This window comes from Gallinula chloropus (assembly GCF_964237585.1).
Source record: "Gallinula chloropus genome assembly, contig: HAP1_SCAFFOLD_280, whole genome shotgun sequence".
In the NCBI taxonomy this organism is placed as follows: domain Eukaryota; kingdom Metazoa; phylum Chordata; class Aves; order Gruiformes; family Rallidae; genus Gallinula; species Gallinula chloropus.
In genome coordinates, this window is record NW_028168244.1 from 86,269 (window position 1) to 103,641 (window position 17,373).

The following is a 17,373-nucleotide window of genomic DNA, read 5'->3' on the forward strand; positions in this document are numbered from 1 at the left end:
GAGGGCAGCTCTGCCCTTGGGAAGGCCAAGGCGCTTGTCATCTGCGCTGCTGGTGGTGGGAGGTGTCAAACATGGGCTCTGCTAGAGACGTGTTGGAAGCACGGCTACCGCTGCCATGCAGGTGATCAGCCCTCTCCAGGCTGAGGGCACAGTGCCCTAGGGCTCATGTTGAGTGTGAAGACAAAGGGGTTCCTCTAGAGTCAGGGCACGCCAGGATTTATTTCCCTCTTGCATTATGGGTGCAGAGCACAAGGGGGTGAGCCTGAGAGTCTCAGAGAAGAAAGTTGTGCTGCATGGTCGGGGGCATGTTGTAAAGAAAACAAAGGCTGAAGCAAGAAGCCCACGTTGGGGTTGCACTTTGAACACTGAGGTGTTTTGTGCCACCAGACCTTGGGACTTCATCATACCGGTGGTTAATACTCTTCATCTTCTTGCAGCCCGTGAAGCTGGGGATTGGGAAGGAACTTAATCTATCCATTGGGTTTAACCCTGCTTATGAAGAGGGTTGGAATAGCTGGGAAGCAGAGAGAACTCTGAAGATACAGTTTCTTGAACACCCTCATGAAGAGCAAGTCACTGTTCGGGGAGAAGTCTTCTTCCCGAATCTCCGTATCCAGACCACAACCTTGGACTTTGGCTGCGTCTTGAATGACACTGAACACGAGCGCCACATCCGGATGACCAACTGCAGCCCGCTGCCCGTCCAGTACCAGTGGCTGTTCCTGGTGGACGACTCCACAAGCCACCTGAGGTACGTGCACCTCTCCTTGAAGCTCTTCGTCCGCTGTCCCGTTTGTCCTGTGCAAAGCCTGAGATGGTTTGTGTAGCATCTGACAAATCCCTTTCACTTTCCCTTGTGGAAAAAGCACCTCCCAACTTCAGGCAGGGAAGGTGCCAGGGAGTGGGGCTTCTGCACAGCTTGAGGTGGGGATTTCCATGGCTCGAGGCAAACGCCACCTTGAACTGAGTTCTCATGTGTTCTGCTGGCCATGGCATTCACACAGCGGCTGTTGTGTGTGTTCCGGCGCTCGTTGTGTGTTGTGTGTTCCGGCGGGTTCTGCTGCGGCTTTGGGTGCAGCAGTAGGTGTCAGTAGGAGGACTTGTCCCAACGTCCCTGGGCACCAGGGCCACCCAGTGCTGGCCTGTGCTTTCCAAGCCCAAGAGCAATCTCTCAGTTGTGCTGTAGCGCATCTCTAAAGGCGTTTTCGAGCGGTTCTTCCCGCTGTGGCCTCTCTTGCATAGGTCAGAAGTTGACTCTGGGCACTTTGAATTCCAGCAGCCAATGGTTTTTCCATACTGCCCCGGGAAACGGAGCGAAGTTACCCATTGAGGGGCAGCTCTTCCGAGTCCTAGAACAATTGGCTCTGCTGGACGCAAGCCCGCAGGTGCTGGTTCTTCCAGCAGATGCCGAGTCACCCAGCTCTGCTGCCTTGAGGGTCGTGAGTGTCCTTCTGGCAGGATCCTCTGCTCCAAAGGGTTTGGCATTGCCCCTTTGCTGGTTCTTTAGCGCTGCGGCCATTAGGACAGCTCCCTTTTCTGCTCCGCATGTTAATTAAGCGGTAATGTGCTCTCTCAGGGTCCCTCAGGAGACACCATGTGATCCTTGTGGCAGAGCTGGAAATGAAGACGGTCTCCAAGCTATTAACGCCTCACATTGCTCATTAAGAGCCCGGCAGAAGGGCAGCATGTCAGATCTATTTTTCTGGTCCACGTTAAGCACTGTTGGTGTTGTAAATTATCAGATGAAACTAACTGGGTCTGACATGGAGGGAATCAACCGTCAGGGCTGTTGACAGTGAGATGGACAGAATGGTGGCCAGACCGGTGTGTGACTGGAGAGTTTCCAGGTGCTCCCGGTGCGTGTGCCCCATTGGCACAGGCACCTCCCTTCTCACCCAGAAGAAGTCAGGCTGCCCGAAGGCAGCTGAGGTACCTGGGTGCCCCGTGCGGTGCTGGGCTCTGTCCAGTTGAGGCACAGCAGGCTAGAGGCTCCAACCCATCCCAGCCCCAGCTCCATTCCAGCTCTGGCTCCATCCTGCCTTGTTACACGTAGAGAAAGCTGCCAGCATCGCTGCTTGCTCATGCCGACCCGCGGCTGTGGGTCACTCTTGGGGAGATGTTCTGCATCAGTGTCTGGCTGAGCCACAGAACTTCTCGCCGTGGCTCTGCAGGTGGGGAAGGCACGGTCTGGGGTGGCAGGTGCTTTTGGGAGGGTGCTGCTGGGTCTGTACAGCCCATGGCTGCCTGGCTCTGTCCCTTTGCGCCGCGGTCTGTGCTTGCTGCAGGGTTCGTGTGTGTCTCCCTCTGCTGCCATGCTCCCCACCCCGGTGAGGTGTTCATCCCTGTCCCCTTCTGCTGCTCCTTGCACCCGGCTGCCGGCACCGCCGCTATACCGGCATCGTCCCCAAGCACTGACCTGCTCTGTCCTGCTTATGGAGCTGCTGAGCTCCCACCGCAGGGCTGCATCCTGCCGAGGAGCTGCTCCTGCTGCCTTCCTTCCTTCCCACTGCAGCTCCACGATCAAAGCTTTGTTGTTTTCCAGGTTAACTCCTCCAACACCAAAATATTTCACAAAAGCCAAACCACCAAAGGAGGAGGGAGCTCAGCTGGAGTGCCCAGTGCCTTCAGAGAGCATCCTCGGGGATGGGAGTGTGGAGGAACTATTTGAAGCCCTGTCAGCGGTGGGGGATTCTGTCCCACAGCCACCAGATGCAAATGACACCCTGGAAACAGAGGTAGGTGTTTTTCTACACCTCTCACCAGCATTGCCTCCCCCAGCTTACTGCAGAAGGCCCGTGCTCATGCCAGCCTTCCTTCTGCTGCCCGGAGAGCGGGCTTGGCAGCAGGGCCAGCAGCTGGACGCGGGCCTGTGGGGAGGGAGAAGTTGGAATCCCAGAAGGCTTTGGGTTGGAAGGGTCTGTAAAGATCAAATCCCACCCCCTGTCATGGGCTGGGACACCCTTGGTAGCCCAGGCTGCCCAAAGCCCCTTCCAACCTGGCCTTGAACCCTGCCAGGGATGGGGCTTCCACAGCCCCTTGGGCACCCTGTGCCAAGGCCTCACCACCCTCAGCACGCACGCACATGTAACCTCTGTGGGACACCACAGGCCTAGGAAAGTGCTGTCAGCATCTTTGGGAACACGTGCTTGGTGAAGCTTTGCTGGGTTTGGAAACGTAGAGACCACAAAAAGCATCGAAAGATGAGAAGACTCTGCCCTCCCCAGTACCTTATCTCCTGGGGAGATGCCCCATAAATCTTTTTAGTAGATTCTGCTGAGGCCAAGGCCGTAGCACAAAGCATGTCTTCACCTCTTGAACTTCCAGAGCAACCACAAAGCCCTCATCTATAAACAGGGGGTCAGAAGCCCAGGGCCAAGGTTCCTTTTGGACAGTGGCACCTCTGAGGTTAAACACCAGCTCCTCACTGCTGGAAGACAGGAAACCATCTTGGCTGCCTTCTTCAGGAAGGTGCCTGTGGAGAAGAGTGTGCCAGCTGAGCTCCTCAGCTGATGAGTGCAGGAGATGAAACTAAGCACCACCCAGAACAGGAGAGTTGCGCCGAGCGCTTCCCAAGTCCTTATTTTCCTGTTGGTGGAGTTTTGCTTGCAGCTGGACTCCTGGTTTGTCACAGAGAACCTGCCCTGTCCCAGGCATCAGGCTTCTGGCATGTTCCTCGGGCAGCAGCGAACAGGCCCAGGCTGCACAATGGAACCCTTGGGGGTCTCTGCCGGCCCCGAGCACCTGGTGTACCCCGCTTCCTCCTGCAAGCTGGCGTGTAGGATGTACAGTTGGAGCCTGTGTCTCATCTGTGGGTGGGCTTGGACCCATGCTCAAGCATTGGCAGGGACATACCTGTACTTGGCTTGCACCCAGGTCCCATCTCAGCTGCTTCCTGGTTTCATGAGGTGGTAGAGCCACGAGCGGAGTGGTCTGGCTCAGCCCCACCTGCTGCTTACTGCAGCCCATGGCACTTGTTTTCCAGCCTCTACCAGAGGGTGCTGCGGAGGCAGAGGGTGCTGCGGAGCCAGAGGGTGCTGCGGAGGCAAACAGCACTGTGGAGACTCAGAGCTCTGTGGCCATCAGGCAGCTGATGTCATTTGTCAGTCTGGAGCTCCCCACCATGGAGGTGGACGAGGTGAGTGGGAACCTGTCTCGCTTCCGTGGTCACACTGGTGGCCCTAAGGACGTGTGTTGGTGTTCCTCTGGAGGCAGTGAGAGGCCCGTTCTGCAGCAGAGAGAGCTTCTGGCTGCCAAGAGACCTCCCAAATTACTCTAACGTGGAGTATTAATTAACGCATTCATTACTGAGTATGGGAGAAGATTTTTCCCATGGTCCTTCCACTGGCAAGCGGGGTGGCTGCAGGATGAGACTGGGTTTGAGGAAGAGGCCCTCCAGCCATGTCTGTCCTTTGCTCCAAGCAGTGGCTCTCTCCTCTCCTGCACCCATTTCCACACCTGATGTCTCAGTGTCTCTTCCCCTTCCTCCAGGTTTTCCACATCCTGCCGCTGTACGGCGTGCTGCAGCCGGGCGAGAGCGAGCGGGTCAGGGTCACCTTCTTTGGCCATGCAAACATCATTGCCCATGTCACGGCGCTGTGCCGCGTGGAGGGAGGCCCGACCTACGAGGTTGCCCTGCGTGGGGAGGCCTCGCTCATCCACTACCTCCTGGACAGCACGGAGATGGACTGCGGGCTGCAGGTACCAGGCGTTTCTCTTGGCAGGAATCCTTGAGACCATCCCTGGCAGGTGGCTGCCCACTGAGGTCCAGGACTCTCACTGGTTTGGAGGTGCAGCTTTGGGGTGCCAGGTCCTGTGTCCAAGCTGGTTTTAATGGTCATCTCCATTGCCCTTCCTGAAGCTGGGAATCGCTCCTCTTCAATGAACTCTGGCTCCCAGGGCAGGCGGTGATCTCCAGGGAGATGTGCCCTGAGACATCCATCTGCAGATCCGCTCCCAGATCCTGGGGTCCAAGGAGACGGTCTCTTTCAGTGCTCTCCATGGAGCAACAAAAGGAACCAGGAACAATGTTACCATGGGCTGGAAGGGACCTTAGAGGTCATCTTGTCCACCTTCACTGAGCAGGGCCATCTTCGACTAGGTCAGGTTGCTCAGAGTCTCATTCACCCTGACCAGATGTTTCCAGCAGTGGGGCATCCCCCAGTTTATTACGGACCTTTTTGAGGTGGTTCCTGCACCTCTGCGCGCTGCCATAAATATCTGCGTGGGTTCCTCAGGTTGGCCTGGGAGAGTCAGGTGCCCGTCCCTCCTCTTCCTCTGCCTCTCTCCTGCATTGTGTCCATCGGCTCTCATCCCAGTGTCAGCAGGAGCAGATTGCCAACATCCAGATGTGTGTCCTCAGTTTCCCGCCCCTCTGTCTTCTCTCCAGCTGTTTACCGAAGTCACCAAATCAGAGGTCACCCTGCGGAACAGCGGGAAGATGGGATTCACCTACGTGGTGCTGAGCCCCAGCACGGCCACCGCGGACAGTCCTCAGCCTGGCGTGCCCCTGGTCCTGCCCAGCACTGTGAGTAGCACGAGGGGTTGACGCTGGCTCCACATCAGGCTGCCCAGGAGGGGGTTATAGGGGAGGAACAAAACGTTGGGCAAGCAGAGTCCTAATTGTACTGGGTGAAGTTGTGCTGGTACCGGCACTGGAGCGGGATGGTGCAAGGTCTCCTGAGCGTCTCCTTCCCCTCAGGGTTGGGTGGTGGGACGGGACTTCCTCCAGGTCCCTGCCTGCCTCCTGTCAGCACTAAGGACATAAATAGTCCCTCTCTTGGGCACGCAGCTCCTGTGTCGGAACTCGCGCCGGCCCCTCGCTCCTCCAGCTCATAGCATCCCCTGTCCCAGTTCTGCCTGGATCCCTCAGCTGAAGCAGCATTCCTATCCATGTCCCTCCTGGGAATGGGAAGAGGAGGCCAAATGGCTCTCACATGTCCTCGTGCTGGTCTCCTGCGAGGGGTGACACTGCTCCAGAGGACACGGCTCTGCTTGGCCCTGGGCAGTTGCTGCTGTGCCAGCAGCTTGGCAGGACTTGCTTTTGCAGAGGCCATGTTGGGAGCTGGAGTCCGGGGCTCCGGGGACCAAGAGGCAGGATGTGTCCTGCTCAGCAGCTTCTCCCTGCGGCGTGGGGGGGAGCAAGGAGCTGAAGGTCCAGCCCAGTGAGCTGAGAAGAGGTGTGGCTGTGCCCTGTCCCCTGAGCAGTGTTGCCACCTGTTTGTATTGGCTCTCAACCTGGTTGGCATGAGCCCAACTCCAGGCTCAGACAGCCCTTCTCTAGGAGCCCAGTGAGGAGGGGATTTGTGGGGAACCCCTTCATCCCTGGACCTTGTCCGAGCCTCTGCCTCTGCTTTTCCAGGGGTGTAAGTTTGCAGGTCACTGTGAGTCCAGATAGTGCCATGCACCCTCGGTGTAACCCCCCAGGCAGGAGCTGTTGGTTGGGCTCGTGAGTAAGAGGTCAGGCTCTTGGACAGCAGCCTGGGAGCCACTGCAGTGCCGTGACAGGAGCTGCTGGCCCTGCTGAGAGTTTGGGCACGCCGCTCCTCCTCCACAGCAGCTGGCAGAAGGGCTTTTCTTTGCTGCTTGGGTCTGGCAGAGGGTGGGCAGTGTTGGCAGGAGGACAAACCACAGCCCGGTGTAGGAGACTTGAGCTTTTGGATGCAGGGAAGCTGGAAGGCGATGTGTTGTGTGAGAACCTGCAACGTGCCTTCTCATCTCAGCTTAACAGTGGTCTGAGCCACCCCTCTGCCAAGCCCTCTGGTTGAATTCCCCTCCTCTTCTTCCACACCTCCAGGGTTACATTGGACCTGGCAGAGAGCAAGTGCTCACTGTCTATCACCTGCCGGGAGTGCCTGGAGTCTTCTGCAGGACCGTCCAGATCCAAGTGGGTCACCTGGAGCCAGAAGAGATCACCTTGAAAGGAGAGGGGACTTTTCCCAGGATTTATTTGGACCTTCCTAGGAGAATCAAAGGTGAGCACTGTCTGACTGCTCCTCGGGGAGGTCCCCTGGGGGTCTTTTTCTGCCCCCCTGTGTCATCATGCTCATAGGGCAGCTCACGCCCACCTCCACCAAGTCTGGAGGTTTCAGGGCTGTTGTTCTTCTGGTTGCTTTCAAGAAGCACATGGGCTTTGCTCCAGAGAGCCATCCTGGCCAGTGTCATCTGTTGGTGGCCTGGATAAAGAGGACAGCTAGAAAGCAGTGTTGGGGAAAGCTGTAACGTGGGCTGGCAGGGATTTGGGCAGGGGTGGGGGGGATGAGATGCTCCCATGTGTGGAGGAAGATGGGTGGGAGAGAAGATAGAAGAAAAGCAGCATCCTCTTTCCATGCGTTGCTGGAGGAATGTGTTTGTGGGAAGGGCCAACACTGGGGGTGTGGAGCTTCCCAGCTTTAACGGGGACGCCGCTGTGCCCACGCTTCTATTTGTGACTGTTTTCTTCCTTCAGGAAACAAAAACTACGAGCAGATCCTCAAAGAGGCAAAAGCAAGGCTAGGACGAGACATCCAGAGAGACGACGCGGTGGTTGTCGGGGAGACCACGGCCACAGAGCCACCCATGGACGACTCTGGCATTGTGGTGAGACTGGCTGCTGCCCTGTTTGGCAGGGGCCACCCTCTCCCTGTGTCACTTGTCCCCCTTGCACGCTTCAGCTGGCTCCCCTGGGCTGGCCACAAACATGGGGCTCCTCTGGTAGTGGTCCTTCCCGTGGGTGCCTGAGCTTCCTGAGTGCCCGAGGGGGAGGTCCTGAAGACTGGGCTCAAGTGACTGAGATGTGTCTCCAAGAGCTCTCAGCGCTGACCTTGTTCCCTCATGGAGAGAGCTTTTGTCTGAGCTGCGCTGGCAGCAGCTGGGGACAGGCAGATACTTGGAGCTCTGGAAGATCCTTGACTTGTTTGGTCAGATCAGCTTGTATAAAGGTGGCTGAGCAGGCAAAGGTGCTGGAGTTCATCTCCCTTCAGATATGGTCCTGGCAGACTGAGCAGCTGGGCAGAAGGACCTCGTCATAGACTCTGTTGGGTTGGCAGGGACATCCAAAGGCCATCTACCCCCTGCAGCGAGTAGGGACACCTTTAAGTAGATCAGGTTGCTCAGAGCTTCATCCTTGCATGTCTTCAGGGATGGAGCCTCCACCACTTCTGTGGGCAACCTGTGCCAGGGTCTCACCACCCTCAGAGTGAAGGACTTGTTCCTGCTTCTTACCAAGAGCAGGGTGGGATTAACTTCCCTTTGCTAACCAGCCACTGTCTTTGTTTTCCTCAGCTGGACGTTCGTCTGCAGATGGAGATGGAGAACATTCTGATAGAGCAGCACGCCCTGGAGCAGCAGAAAGCTCTCTCCTGCTGTTCCCCGGAGGACGCTGCCTTTGACCAGCATGCTCGTCGGAGGCTTCTCAAGTTAGTAGGGCCCCTGTGCTCTGATGGTAGCGCACAGTGGTGCGCCCCTGCTCCTGGGAGCTCCTTGTTTCTGGGAATAGCTGGGGACTTGAGAAGGGGGTTGATCCTGACAGTTTGGACGTGCTACCAGTGAGCAGCCTGAGGACTTTTTTCCAGTGGCTTTTCACAGCAGAGGAGTTGTGCCCAGTGTCTGTTTTAAACTCATTTTATTCTAAGAACCTGTTAGTAGCTGATAAAACCTTGGACCTGGGTGCCCTGTGACATACCAAAGTCTTCTTAGCAGAAGATAAGACCTTGGGCTTCATGGGCTGGAGTTTCTCCAGCAGTGACTACAGAAGCACCCGCTTTGTTTGCATCCTCCTCCACCTTAAGGACTCTCCTTGCTTCTCCTTCCAGAGTGGAGCTGCCCGAGTACGTCCTGGACTTCGGCCACGTCATTCTTGGTGACATCCACACACACGTCGTGAAGATCACCAACCCCGGGCAGCTCCCCGCGTCCTTCTGCGCCGACGGACGGGCTCTGTGTGGCACTGGTAACCCATGCTGGAGGGACTTCCTGTGGGCTTGAAGGACCTGTCTCTGACAGATATGCTGGGGCCACGGGGAAGGGTTTTGAGTGCTCTTTTGCATCGTTTTCTCTTCCTTCCCCCCCTGCTCGGTGCTCTGCAGCCAGAACTCTCCTGGCCCGCAGTGTCCAGCCACCTGGGCTGTCCTGACGCTTCATTGCGGGGGCTCTGTGGGCTGATCACCATGGTGACCTCTCAGCATCTTCTGCTCTTGGCTACCAGGAGCATCTCCTGAGTGTCTTTGTGTGCTCCATGAGCTTGTGTTGGGAGCAGACAAGACCCTTGGTGGTTTGGAAGCGCTTTGTTTAGAGTTTGTAATGACACAGTGCTGCTTTAGCCTCTATTGAGACAACAGCCTGTGTGGTCAAAACAGGCTTTCAAAACAGGTCCTTGAGGACCATCAGATGGTGACTTGCTGCGTCTGAAGGGTGGTCAGGTGTCTCCTCTAAATTGTCTTCCAAGCAGCACTACGGCACAGGGAAATCTTCCCTGGAACTTCTTTGGAGAGGTCTGCGCATCCTTCCTGGGAGCCTGGTGAAGGAATTGCTGGTGCTCCTCAGCTGATGGGTTTCTGTTTTACCCTGCGGGTCTTGAATTCAGGCTGTGAAATTCCTTTCTGTTTGAGCGGTGACAAGAGAGAAGGAGTGGCAGTCTTCTCTGGAGACACAAAGGGTCCTTCTGCCTGACAGTCCTGTGGACACCCATACGGTCTGAACGTACTTGTTCACGTTGCTGGTGTATCTCAGCTGCTTTATTTTCACCCATTCAAGGTTTTAGTGTGGACCTGGGCCGCGTGAACAACCTGCCCTTCTGCGAGACAGAGACGTTTGAAGTGCGCTTTGACCCACAGAGTGCCAACCTGCCGGTGGGAGAAGTGAATGTTGTCCTGCCCATCAAGGTACTGTATCCTTCCTCACCTCCCTGTGCCAGCACGGCCTTTTGAGGCAGCTGTCAGGTTGGGGGCAGCAGCAGATGTTGCCTGGACCTTCAGCTGGATGCTCTGTCCCTCACTAGGCAGAAGAAGGCCCCACATTTCCCATCCGCCTCTGTGCCAGTGTGGCTGTGCCATCCCTCTGCATCTCCAGGGACAGACTGGAGTTTGCTGCTGTCCAGTGTGGACAGTGTCAGGAGGAAACCATCCAGCTCCACAACCAACTCCAGGTCCCCTGTAAATGGTCCATCACTGTGAATGAGCCCGTTGTGAAGGTGAGGCAGGGACGATGTGTGACACGTAACTTCTCGGTTGGGTTTTCTGTGCCTCTCGTGCCTTTTCTGCCACTGTGGGTGCCTCACTGCATGGGGACAGCTCGTGGGAGGGAGATTGGAGGGTATGGAGCAAGGCTGGTTCACCTGGACTTGTTGAGCAGCTGATGCTTCGCTTCTCTGCCCCCTTCACCCATTCGTCCTCCTCCAAGGACGGTGCCTGCCCGTCTGCCTGCCCTGCCCACAAGTTTTCCCTCCAGTTCTAGGCTGTAGTGGCCACATCTGGTCTGGATGTGGGTGCTCTTGGCGCCGTGACGGTGTCTCAGAGCACTGTGGGAACTTGAGGGTCTGTCCTCACAGACCAAAGAGACCTCACAAGGTTCCTTCCTGTGCCCAGGTGGACAAGTATTTGCCACTATACGTTAAACAAAAGCTGCTTCGGCAGAGGAAGAAGCAGCGCTGTGTCTTCGAGGTGCTGCCCTCGGCTGGGACCCTGACTCCGGGACAGCGCTACAACGTGCGAGTCAGGTTTACACCCACGGAAGAGGTGAGATGGGTGGGCGTCACGCCCAGGTGCAAGGCCATGTGGCAATGGGAGGCCAGTGTGGGGAGGGGGAGATGAGGTCTGCCTCCACATGGAGCTTTCTGCAAGCCCCATACCCACCGTGCCTCAGTTTCCCCCCCCCCCCCCCCCGGTCCCCTCCTTGGAGAGGTGCTTTGACATCCCTACAGGGGACCGTGCATGGAGAGCATCAGGGCATTGCGGTGTGGCTCCTTCTCAGTGTATGGGTGGGCAAAACCCACCCGTCTCCCCTCATTCCCTCTCCACGGGGGCCTGTTTGCAGGCATGGGGAGAACCCCAGTGCGCTCATGGGGGATGAACCCTGCAAGGGCTGATCTCAGCTAATCCCACTGCTGGTGAAGCCATGAAAAGCCGGGATCAGAACTCCCCAGCCTTGGTGCTGATGAAGCAGACACCATTTATCGCAGCGCTGGGCACACCAGGCATCGCTGCTCCGGTTGTGTGCGCTGGTTAAAGCCACATCTCTCCTACTGATACAGATTAACACATACATATTCATTAGAGTTTCTAAGATAAGGCAGGGGTATGCAAATTACCTCCAGGAAGTACTTTACATTAATCCCTCCCAGATAGACCATGCTCAGTGACACTCAGGGGGCCTTCTGGTGGGCGTCAGGGATGAAGGCTGGATGTCTTCCTCTCAGCCCATGCTCTTTGCAGTTTTCTCCATAGCCTCAAAACCCCATCCCTGCCCAAACAAGTTAGGAACCCTTTAGCTGAAAACAAGATCTACTCTAGCTCTTCTATAGTCATTGGTCTCATTATTAATGACTCCCCCACCTTCACTTCTTTATCTTCAAGGCTGTTCCACTGTTGGGGTAAATTTTGTAGCTGCTCTCATGAACCAGCTCCCACAGCTACAGCCACATTCTACTGGAATCCCAAACAAATCTGTCCTCAAAACATGCAAACTCTCCTTATATTTACATTTTATTAATTAATTGTCTGTTAAACTATACCTATATCCATCCCCTCAGCATTATTCCATGTCACTGAATCACCGGTACCAGCAAGCAGCCCCAGCCCAGGCCCCTTCCCGGGCTTAGCGGGGCTGTCGCCTGTCGTGGTTCGCCGCCCGTGGTCCCTGCAGTGCCGGCACATTCCAGGCAAACTGGGAATCCGCTTCAATGGTGGAGCGTTCCCAAAGGCGGTTTGAACGTGGCCACTTTGACTTGGAAACTGGTGGCTTATGGACACGAGAGCTCTGGCTTCCAGTCCAGTTGCTGGCCAAAGGCCGAGTGGAGATGACACCCCTGGTTGCGAGCGGTCGGGAGCTCCTCGCCCCTCTGATGGAGCGATACAGAGCGGATTGTTTGCCTGCGGTGGCAGTGCCAGGACTGCCCGGGCAGTGTAACCCTGAAGGAGGAGGAGAAGCAGCCCCTGAGCCCACCCATAGGGACCTTTACAAGCGCTGCTGAAACCCCCATCAGTCCATTTAAATCCATGGGATACCCGGTTCCACCCAACGCCAGGAACCATCCCGGTTCCTTGGAGCCAGCGTGCCAGGGCCCCAAGCCCCTGCTGCACATCAATAGCCACTTCCCGTTCCCCCAGCGGTACTAGTGACATCCCAGACCTTGGGGCAAGGGATGACTCTGAGGCTCTGTCCCCTGGGACTTTGTGGAGAACCTTTCTGCACCTCTCTGTTTTCAGAAGTCCTACAGAAGCGAGCTGAAGATTAACATCTGCCAGAGCACCCAGCACCTCCAGCTGCAGGTGTCGGGGCGTGGGCTGGAGCCACGGCTGGAATTCAGCCCCCCAGTACTGGAGATGGGACCGTTGCTGCCATTCAGTCCTGGAGTGGGGGAGATGGTGGTGGTGAAGAACCCATGTGACTTCCCCATCGAGTTTTACTCATTGGAGTTCGACCAGCAGTACCTTATGGAGGAGCAGGTGAGAGGGAAGCTCTGGTCCCCATGGGCACGTTCACATAGTTTGGCGGTGCTCCAGCATTCCCAGGTTTGTGCAGGGGAGATGGAAGCAGTGTCCAGGACAAAGCCTGGTGGCATTTTGGATTTAGCCAGCTCTGCTGGAGGGCTGCGGAGGGACTTGGTGTGGTGTTGGGAGGAAGGAATGAGGGAGAAGATAGGTTGGCTCTTGGTGTGATGGAGGTCAAGAAACACCTCCTGTGTATGGTTTCTTTTCCCGGCGCCCACAGGTCCTGCGGATGCTGAAAGACTACGATTGCCGCAACACCTTATTGCTGCCACCGCGTGCCCCCGGTGAGAAGCTGCCTCCAGAGGTGCTGGAGTACTATGAGGACCAGAGATGGCTGCAGGATGAGGCTGAAAAATCCAAGAGTGAGGAACAAGCAAGCCAGGACAACGGTGAGGGTTTGGGTTGGCCCAAGTGTGGATGCAGCAGGGAGTCCTGCCCACCTACCCTCAGCTCTCCATCCCCACTGCCTTCTCCATGGAAAGCCCATGGTTGTAGCAACTGCTTGTTCTCCAGTTTGGTGGAGGAACTGCAAGGCTGAAAGTCTGTGGCTTGTAACACACATCCTCCACCAGTCCCAAGTGCAGCCAAAGCGAGCTCCTGCCAGGGGAAGCAGTGGCTGGAGAGCTGCTGGCAGAGAAGGCCTTGGGGGTGCTGGGTGAGTGCCGACGGCACGTGAGCCGGCAGCGTGCCAGAGTGGCCGAGAAGGCCAGCAGCATCCTGGCTTGTGTCAGACCCAGTGTGGCCAGCAGGTCCAGGGCAGGGATTGTTCCCCTGTGCTCAGCGTTGGTGAGGCCGCACCTCGAGTGCTGGGTTCAGCTTTGGGCCCCTCACTCCAAGAAGGACATGGAGGTCCTGGAGTGAGTGCAGAGAAGGGCAATGGGGCTGGGGAAGGGGCTGGAGAGCAAACCTTCTGAGGAGCGTCTGAGGGAGGCGGGGGTGTTCAGCCTGGAGAAGAGGAGGCTGAGGGGAGACCTTCTCACCACCTACACTGATCTGACAGGAGGGTGCCGAGAGGTGGGGGTTGTTCTCTTGACACAAGTGATGGGTGACGGGATAAGGGGGAATTGGCTTGAGCTGCACCAGGGCAGGGTCAGATCAGACATTAGGGAAAGATCCTTCCCCAAAGGGCTGTCGGGCACTGGCACAGGCTGCCCAAGGAGGGGGGAGTCACTGCCCCTGGGTGTGTTTAACAGATGGGTAGATGAGGTGCTCAGGGGTACAGGTTAGTAGAGGATGGGTACGGTAGGACTGGATGATCTCAAAGGTCTTTTCCAACCTTGTGATTCTGTCCCCTTGTGTCCCTCTACCATAGCGGGTAGGACAGGGGTGGGTTCTTCAGCCAGTAGAACCAGGGGCAGGGCCAAGGGAGAGTCCAGGGAGGTTTTCTTTCCCCACCTCTTCTCCCAGGAGCTGCTGGGATCAGGATGATGCTGTTTAGCACACTTGCTGTCATAGAATCATGTTGGCAGTTTGTGTTGAAGACCTCGGTTTTGGCAGAGTGTCCTCTGCCAGGATGCCGAGGGGTGGGGAGGATGATCAGGATCCCAAGTATGGAGGCAGCTGACTTTGGTACCTGGTTCTGCCCAGCAGAGCATCAGCACGGCACCCCTGCCAGCAAGGACCCCATGGGAGAGCTGGATGACAGCCCTGTCTCTAGGGCCATTGCCCGTCACCTTGGCATCGATACCTCCCCAGAAGGGCGCGCGGCCCAAAACCGCAGAGGGATCGTCGTCATCGTCCACGGGGCACCCCTGACAGGTATGTGAGCTGCTGGCCGCAAGGATGGGGGAAGCGGGAGAGACACGTCCCAGCAGAGCTTGGTTGACCAGTTGAAGTGAAGCAAGGTGGGTCAGAGCTCTGCTGGCACGTGGAACGGTCCCAGGTCTTTGCCTGGCTGGCGCAAGTGGTGCGGCTCATCTTGTGTGGACACACGTTGGGAGCGTGTTACCTCGTGTCCATGCTGCCTTGTGGGAGCAGACCCCAGCCCATATTCAACCCCGAACCGTGCCCAGATGTTGCCTGAGACAACACTGACCAACGCAGGCTGGGAAACGATCTGAGTGGGGGCACGGGGCTCAAATTAATGTGCTTGGCCCAGGGTTGGGGCCACCCCAAGAGACTGGAGAACAACCCTTCTAACCAAGCTGCCTCACTCGTGGTTTCCCCAAAAGGGACACTTGCTTTCAGACTGCCCCTGAGGCTTTGAGATCCTGCCTGGGGGCTTTCCAGACCCTGTCCCTGAAAAACTTCACAGGGCAGCTTGGTGACGCTCACTTCCTCTTGCTCTCTCTCAAGGAAAGACATCGGCGGCGGTCGCCTTGTCCAAATATTACGGTGCCGCCTGCTTGTCCATCGACGCGGTGGTGAGAGAAGCCATCTCAGAGGGGAGCAGCTGGGCAGCGCTCCGGGCCCGGGAGCTGTGCATCAGGGCTGCCATCGAGCAGAGGGAGATGGAGGAGGCCGGTAAGGAGAAACGCTGAACCCAGAGCAGCTTCAGAAACCGGCCGTGATGACCATCCACCTCTTCCTCTGGAGAGGTTTGGTGGCTCTGAGGTCTCTTAGGGGCCGCGGGTGCCACATGTAGAAATGCAAAACTATTTCCTAAAGCATCTCTGGCTATTTAAAAGTATAAAAATGGCTGTTTGAAGGGCTGGGGCAGGGGCGTTCTACTGCCCCCAGGCGTCTCAGCACACGTCCCTCGGTGGAGCACACCCGTCTCTTTCTCAGAGGGCTTTTTAGATCTCCTCAAACCGAATCCAGCTTGCTCCTCACAGCCATCAGGCAGAACCACTGCTCTAACGAGGAAAAAGCCCTCTGAAGCAGCTCATTAAGCTCTGGCCAACTTGACTTCTGAGCGTGGCTTCACAAATATGAGAGGAAGGGAAGAACAACCCTCCAGGGGAGTTTGAGATGAGAGGGATGCTGCAGATGAGCTCTTCTCTCCAGAGCTTTTCCTACGCGTGATGGCTCGTGCCTGTTGTGTCGTTCTCCACGTGAGGTTGGAGAGGTTTAGGGAACTTTATTGGGCAGTTGGTGCCCCAAAAGTCTGAGGAAATTCTGCATCTGGTCAGGAGCTGGGGGAGGGAAGAGGGGCCTGGAGTTATCCCACACCGAGGGCTTAGCTCGAGCAGGGATGGGCGCCTGCAGCCAGGGCATGAGACAGCAGGATGGGTGCAAGTTATGGAAATGGTGGTCCTGGAGGTGAAATCCTTGGCTTGATCCATAAGGAAGCTGTCTGTCCCCTCCGCAGGGCCACACATGGATGTGTCCCCCAGCCAACAGTTCAGCCCCGATCCCAAACGCAGCCTGAATATGAGCCAGTCCAGCTTCAGGGACAAAGCCAGCCTGCCCTCCATCAGCTCCCAGAGCCGTCAGAACATCACGGTAGGCAAGAGGAGGTCGGACAGCCACACATCCCACGGCCAGAAACCACGTGGAAGGGATCCTTCAGGCTGCCAGGTAAAGCACGATCAGAGTGGTTAATGTCTCGGCCCTTTCCGTTCCCTCTGAGGAGAGGAGAGAAGAGCAGAGGCTCCGTGTCATCCTGAGGCTGGTGTGAGGGTGCAGAGTGCAGAGAGCCAGTGGGCATGGCCCGGGATGGGAACGAAACCCCTGGAGTGCAGTGCTGGCTGATGTGGCTGTGGGGTGCTGTGCAGGGGGGCTTGCAGGCTTGGGGGGCTGCTAGCCAAGGAATGGGCCCTCCCTAGGTGGTTGTCCCTTGGAGCTGCTGGCCAGCAATTTTCTTTCCCCAGTACAAGGAAGATGTGGGACTGTTGGAGAGGGTTCAGAGGAGGCCATGAAGGTGATCAGAGGGTTAGAGCACCTCCCCTAAGGAGAGAGGCTGAGGGAGCTGGGCTTGTTCAGCCTGGAGAAGAGAAGGCTGCGGGGGGACCTCATTGCAGCCTTCCTGCCCCTGAAGGGAGCAGAGAAGCAGGAGGGGAATCAACTTTTTAAAAGGGCAGCCACTGGCAGGACAAGGGGGATGGAGTGAAGCTGGAGGAGGGAAGGGTTAGATGAGATATTGGGGGAAGTTCTTTCCAGAGAGAGTGGTGAGGGGCTGGAAGGGGCTGCCCAGAGAGGGGCTGGGTGCCCCATCCCTGGGGGTGTTCAAGGCCAGGTTGGATGGGGCCCTGGGCAACCTTGTGTAGCTCCAGGCCTGGAGGTTGGTGTCCCTGCCTGTGGCAGGGGGTTGGAGCTCTGTGATCCTTGGGATCCCTTCCAACCCAGACCATCCTATGATTCTAATCTGCTGGTGAGAAGCTCCAGCTCCAAGGAACGGTTTGGGTGTTTCCCAAGAGACTAATTTTTCTTGTTATGTTGAACATTGCAGGGCCTCTCCAGTTCTCTGCTCACGTCTCCCACTCCCTGCGTTCCTCCGCAGCGGTGGCTGAGCACCAGCACAGAGGGAGAGGTGGGCTTTCTGAGCTGCGTGCTGCCCGAGGACGTGCTGGTGGCCATCCTCTCTGAGAGGCTGCAGGTAGGTGGCAACTGATAGGTCCTGCTTTGCAGGGATGGGCAGCGAGGTACGATTCGGAAAGGAGGAGACCTGCATCTGCTCTTGGAGGGGTCCAGGGCTGCACGCAGGGATCCTCATGGATGCCATAAGTTGGCAGAGTGTGGGGGAAGACTGGAGCCAACGCGCTGGGGGCGGTGATGTCTGGTGTCCCTTGGTGCATGGGTGACCTGGGTG

At 57.0% G+C, this 17,373-nt stretch overlaps 1 protein-coding gene across 1 annotated transcript in view; it reads left to right on the forward strand.

Moving 5' to 3' along the window:
- The window catches only part of LOC311204673 (hydrocephalus-inducing protein homolog), a gene marked incomplete at both ends in the record, with an annotated part of 64,825 nt that overhangs the window by 31,017 nt on the left and 16,435 nt on the right, over window positions 1–17,373 (forward strand). The window contains 18 exons of the mRNA XM_084281066.1: window positions 438–786; window positions 1,243–1,439; window positions 3,983–4,135; window positions 4,489–4,698; window positions 5,387–5,524; window positions 6,794–6,971; window positions 7,445–7,575; window positions 8,260–8,393; window positions 8,790–8,926; window positions 9,730–9,857; window positions 9,974–10,165; window positions 10,560–10,709; window positions 12,399–12,638; window positions 12,904–13,072; window positions 14,271–14,441; window positions 14,979–15,146; window positions 15,934–16,067; window positions 17,065–17,160. Coding sequence (XP_084137192.1) covers window positions 438–786; window positions 1,243–1,439; window positions 3,983–4,135; window positions 4,489–4,698; window positions 5,387–5,524; window positions 6,794–6,971; window positions 7,445–7,575; window positions 8,260–8,393; window positions 8,790–8,926; window positions 9,730–9,857; window positions 9,974–10,165; window positions 10,560–10,709; window positions 12,399–12,638; window positions 12,904–13,072; window positions 14,271–14,441; window positions 14,979–15,146; window positions 15,934–16,067; window positions 17,065–17,160 — 3,075 coding nt within the window. The remainder of the gene's footprint in view (window positions 1–437; window positions 787–1,242; window positions 1,440–3,982; window positions 4,136–4,488; window positions 4,699–5,386; window positions 5,525–6,793; window positions 6,972–7,444; window positions 7,576–8,259; window positions 8,394–8,789; window positions 8,927–9,729; window positions 9,858–9,973; window positions 10,166–10,559; window positions 10,710–12,398; window positions 12,639–12,903; window positions 13,073–14,270; window positions 14,442–14,978; window positions 15,147–15,933; window positions 16,068–17,064; window positions 17,161–17,373) is intronic.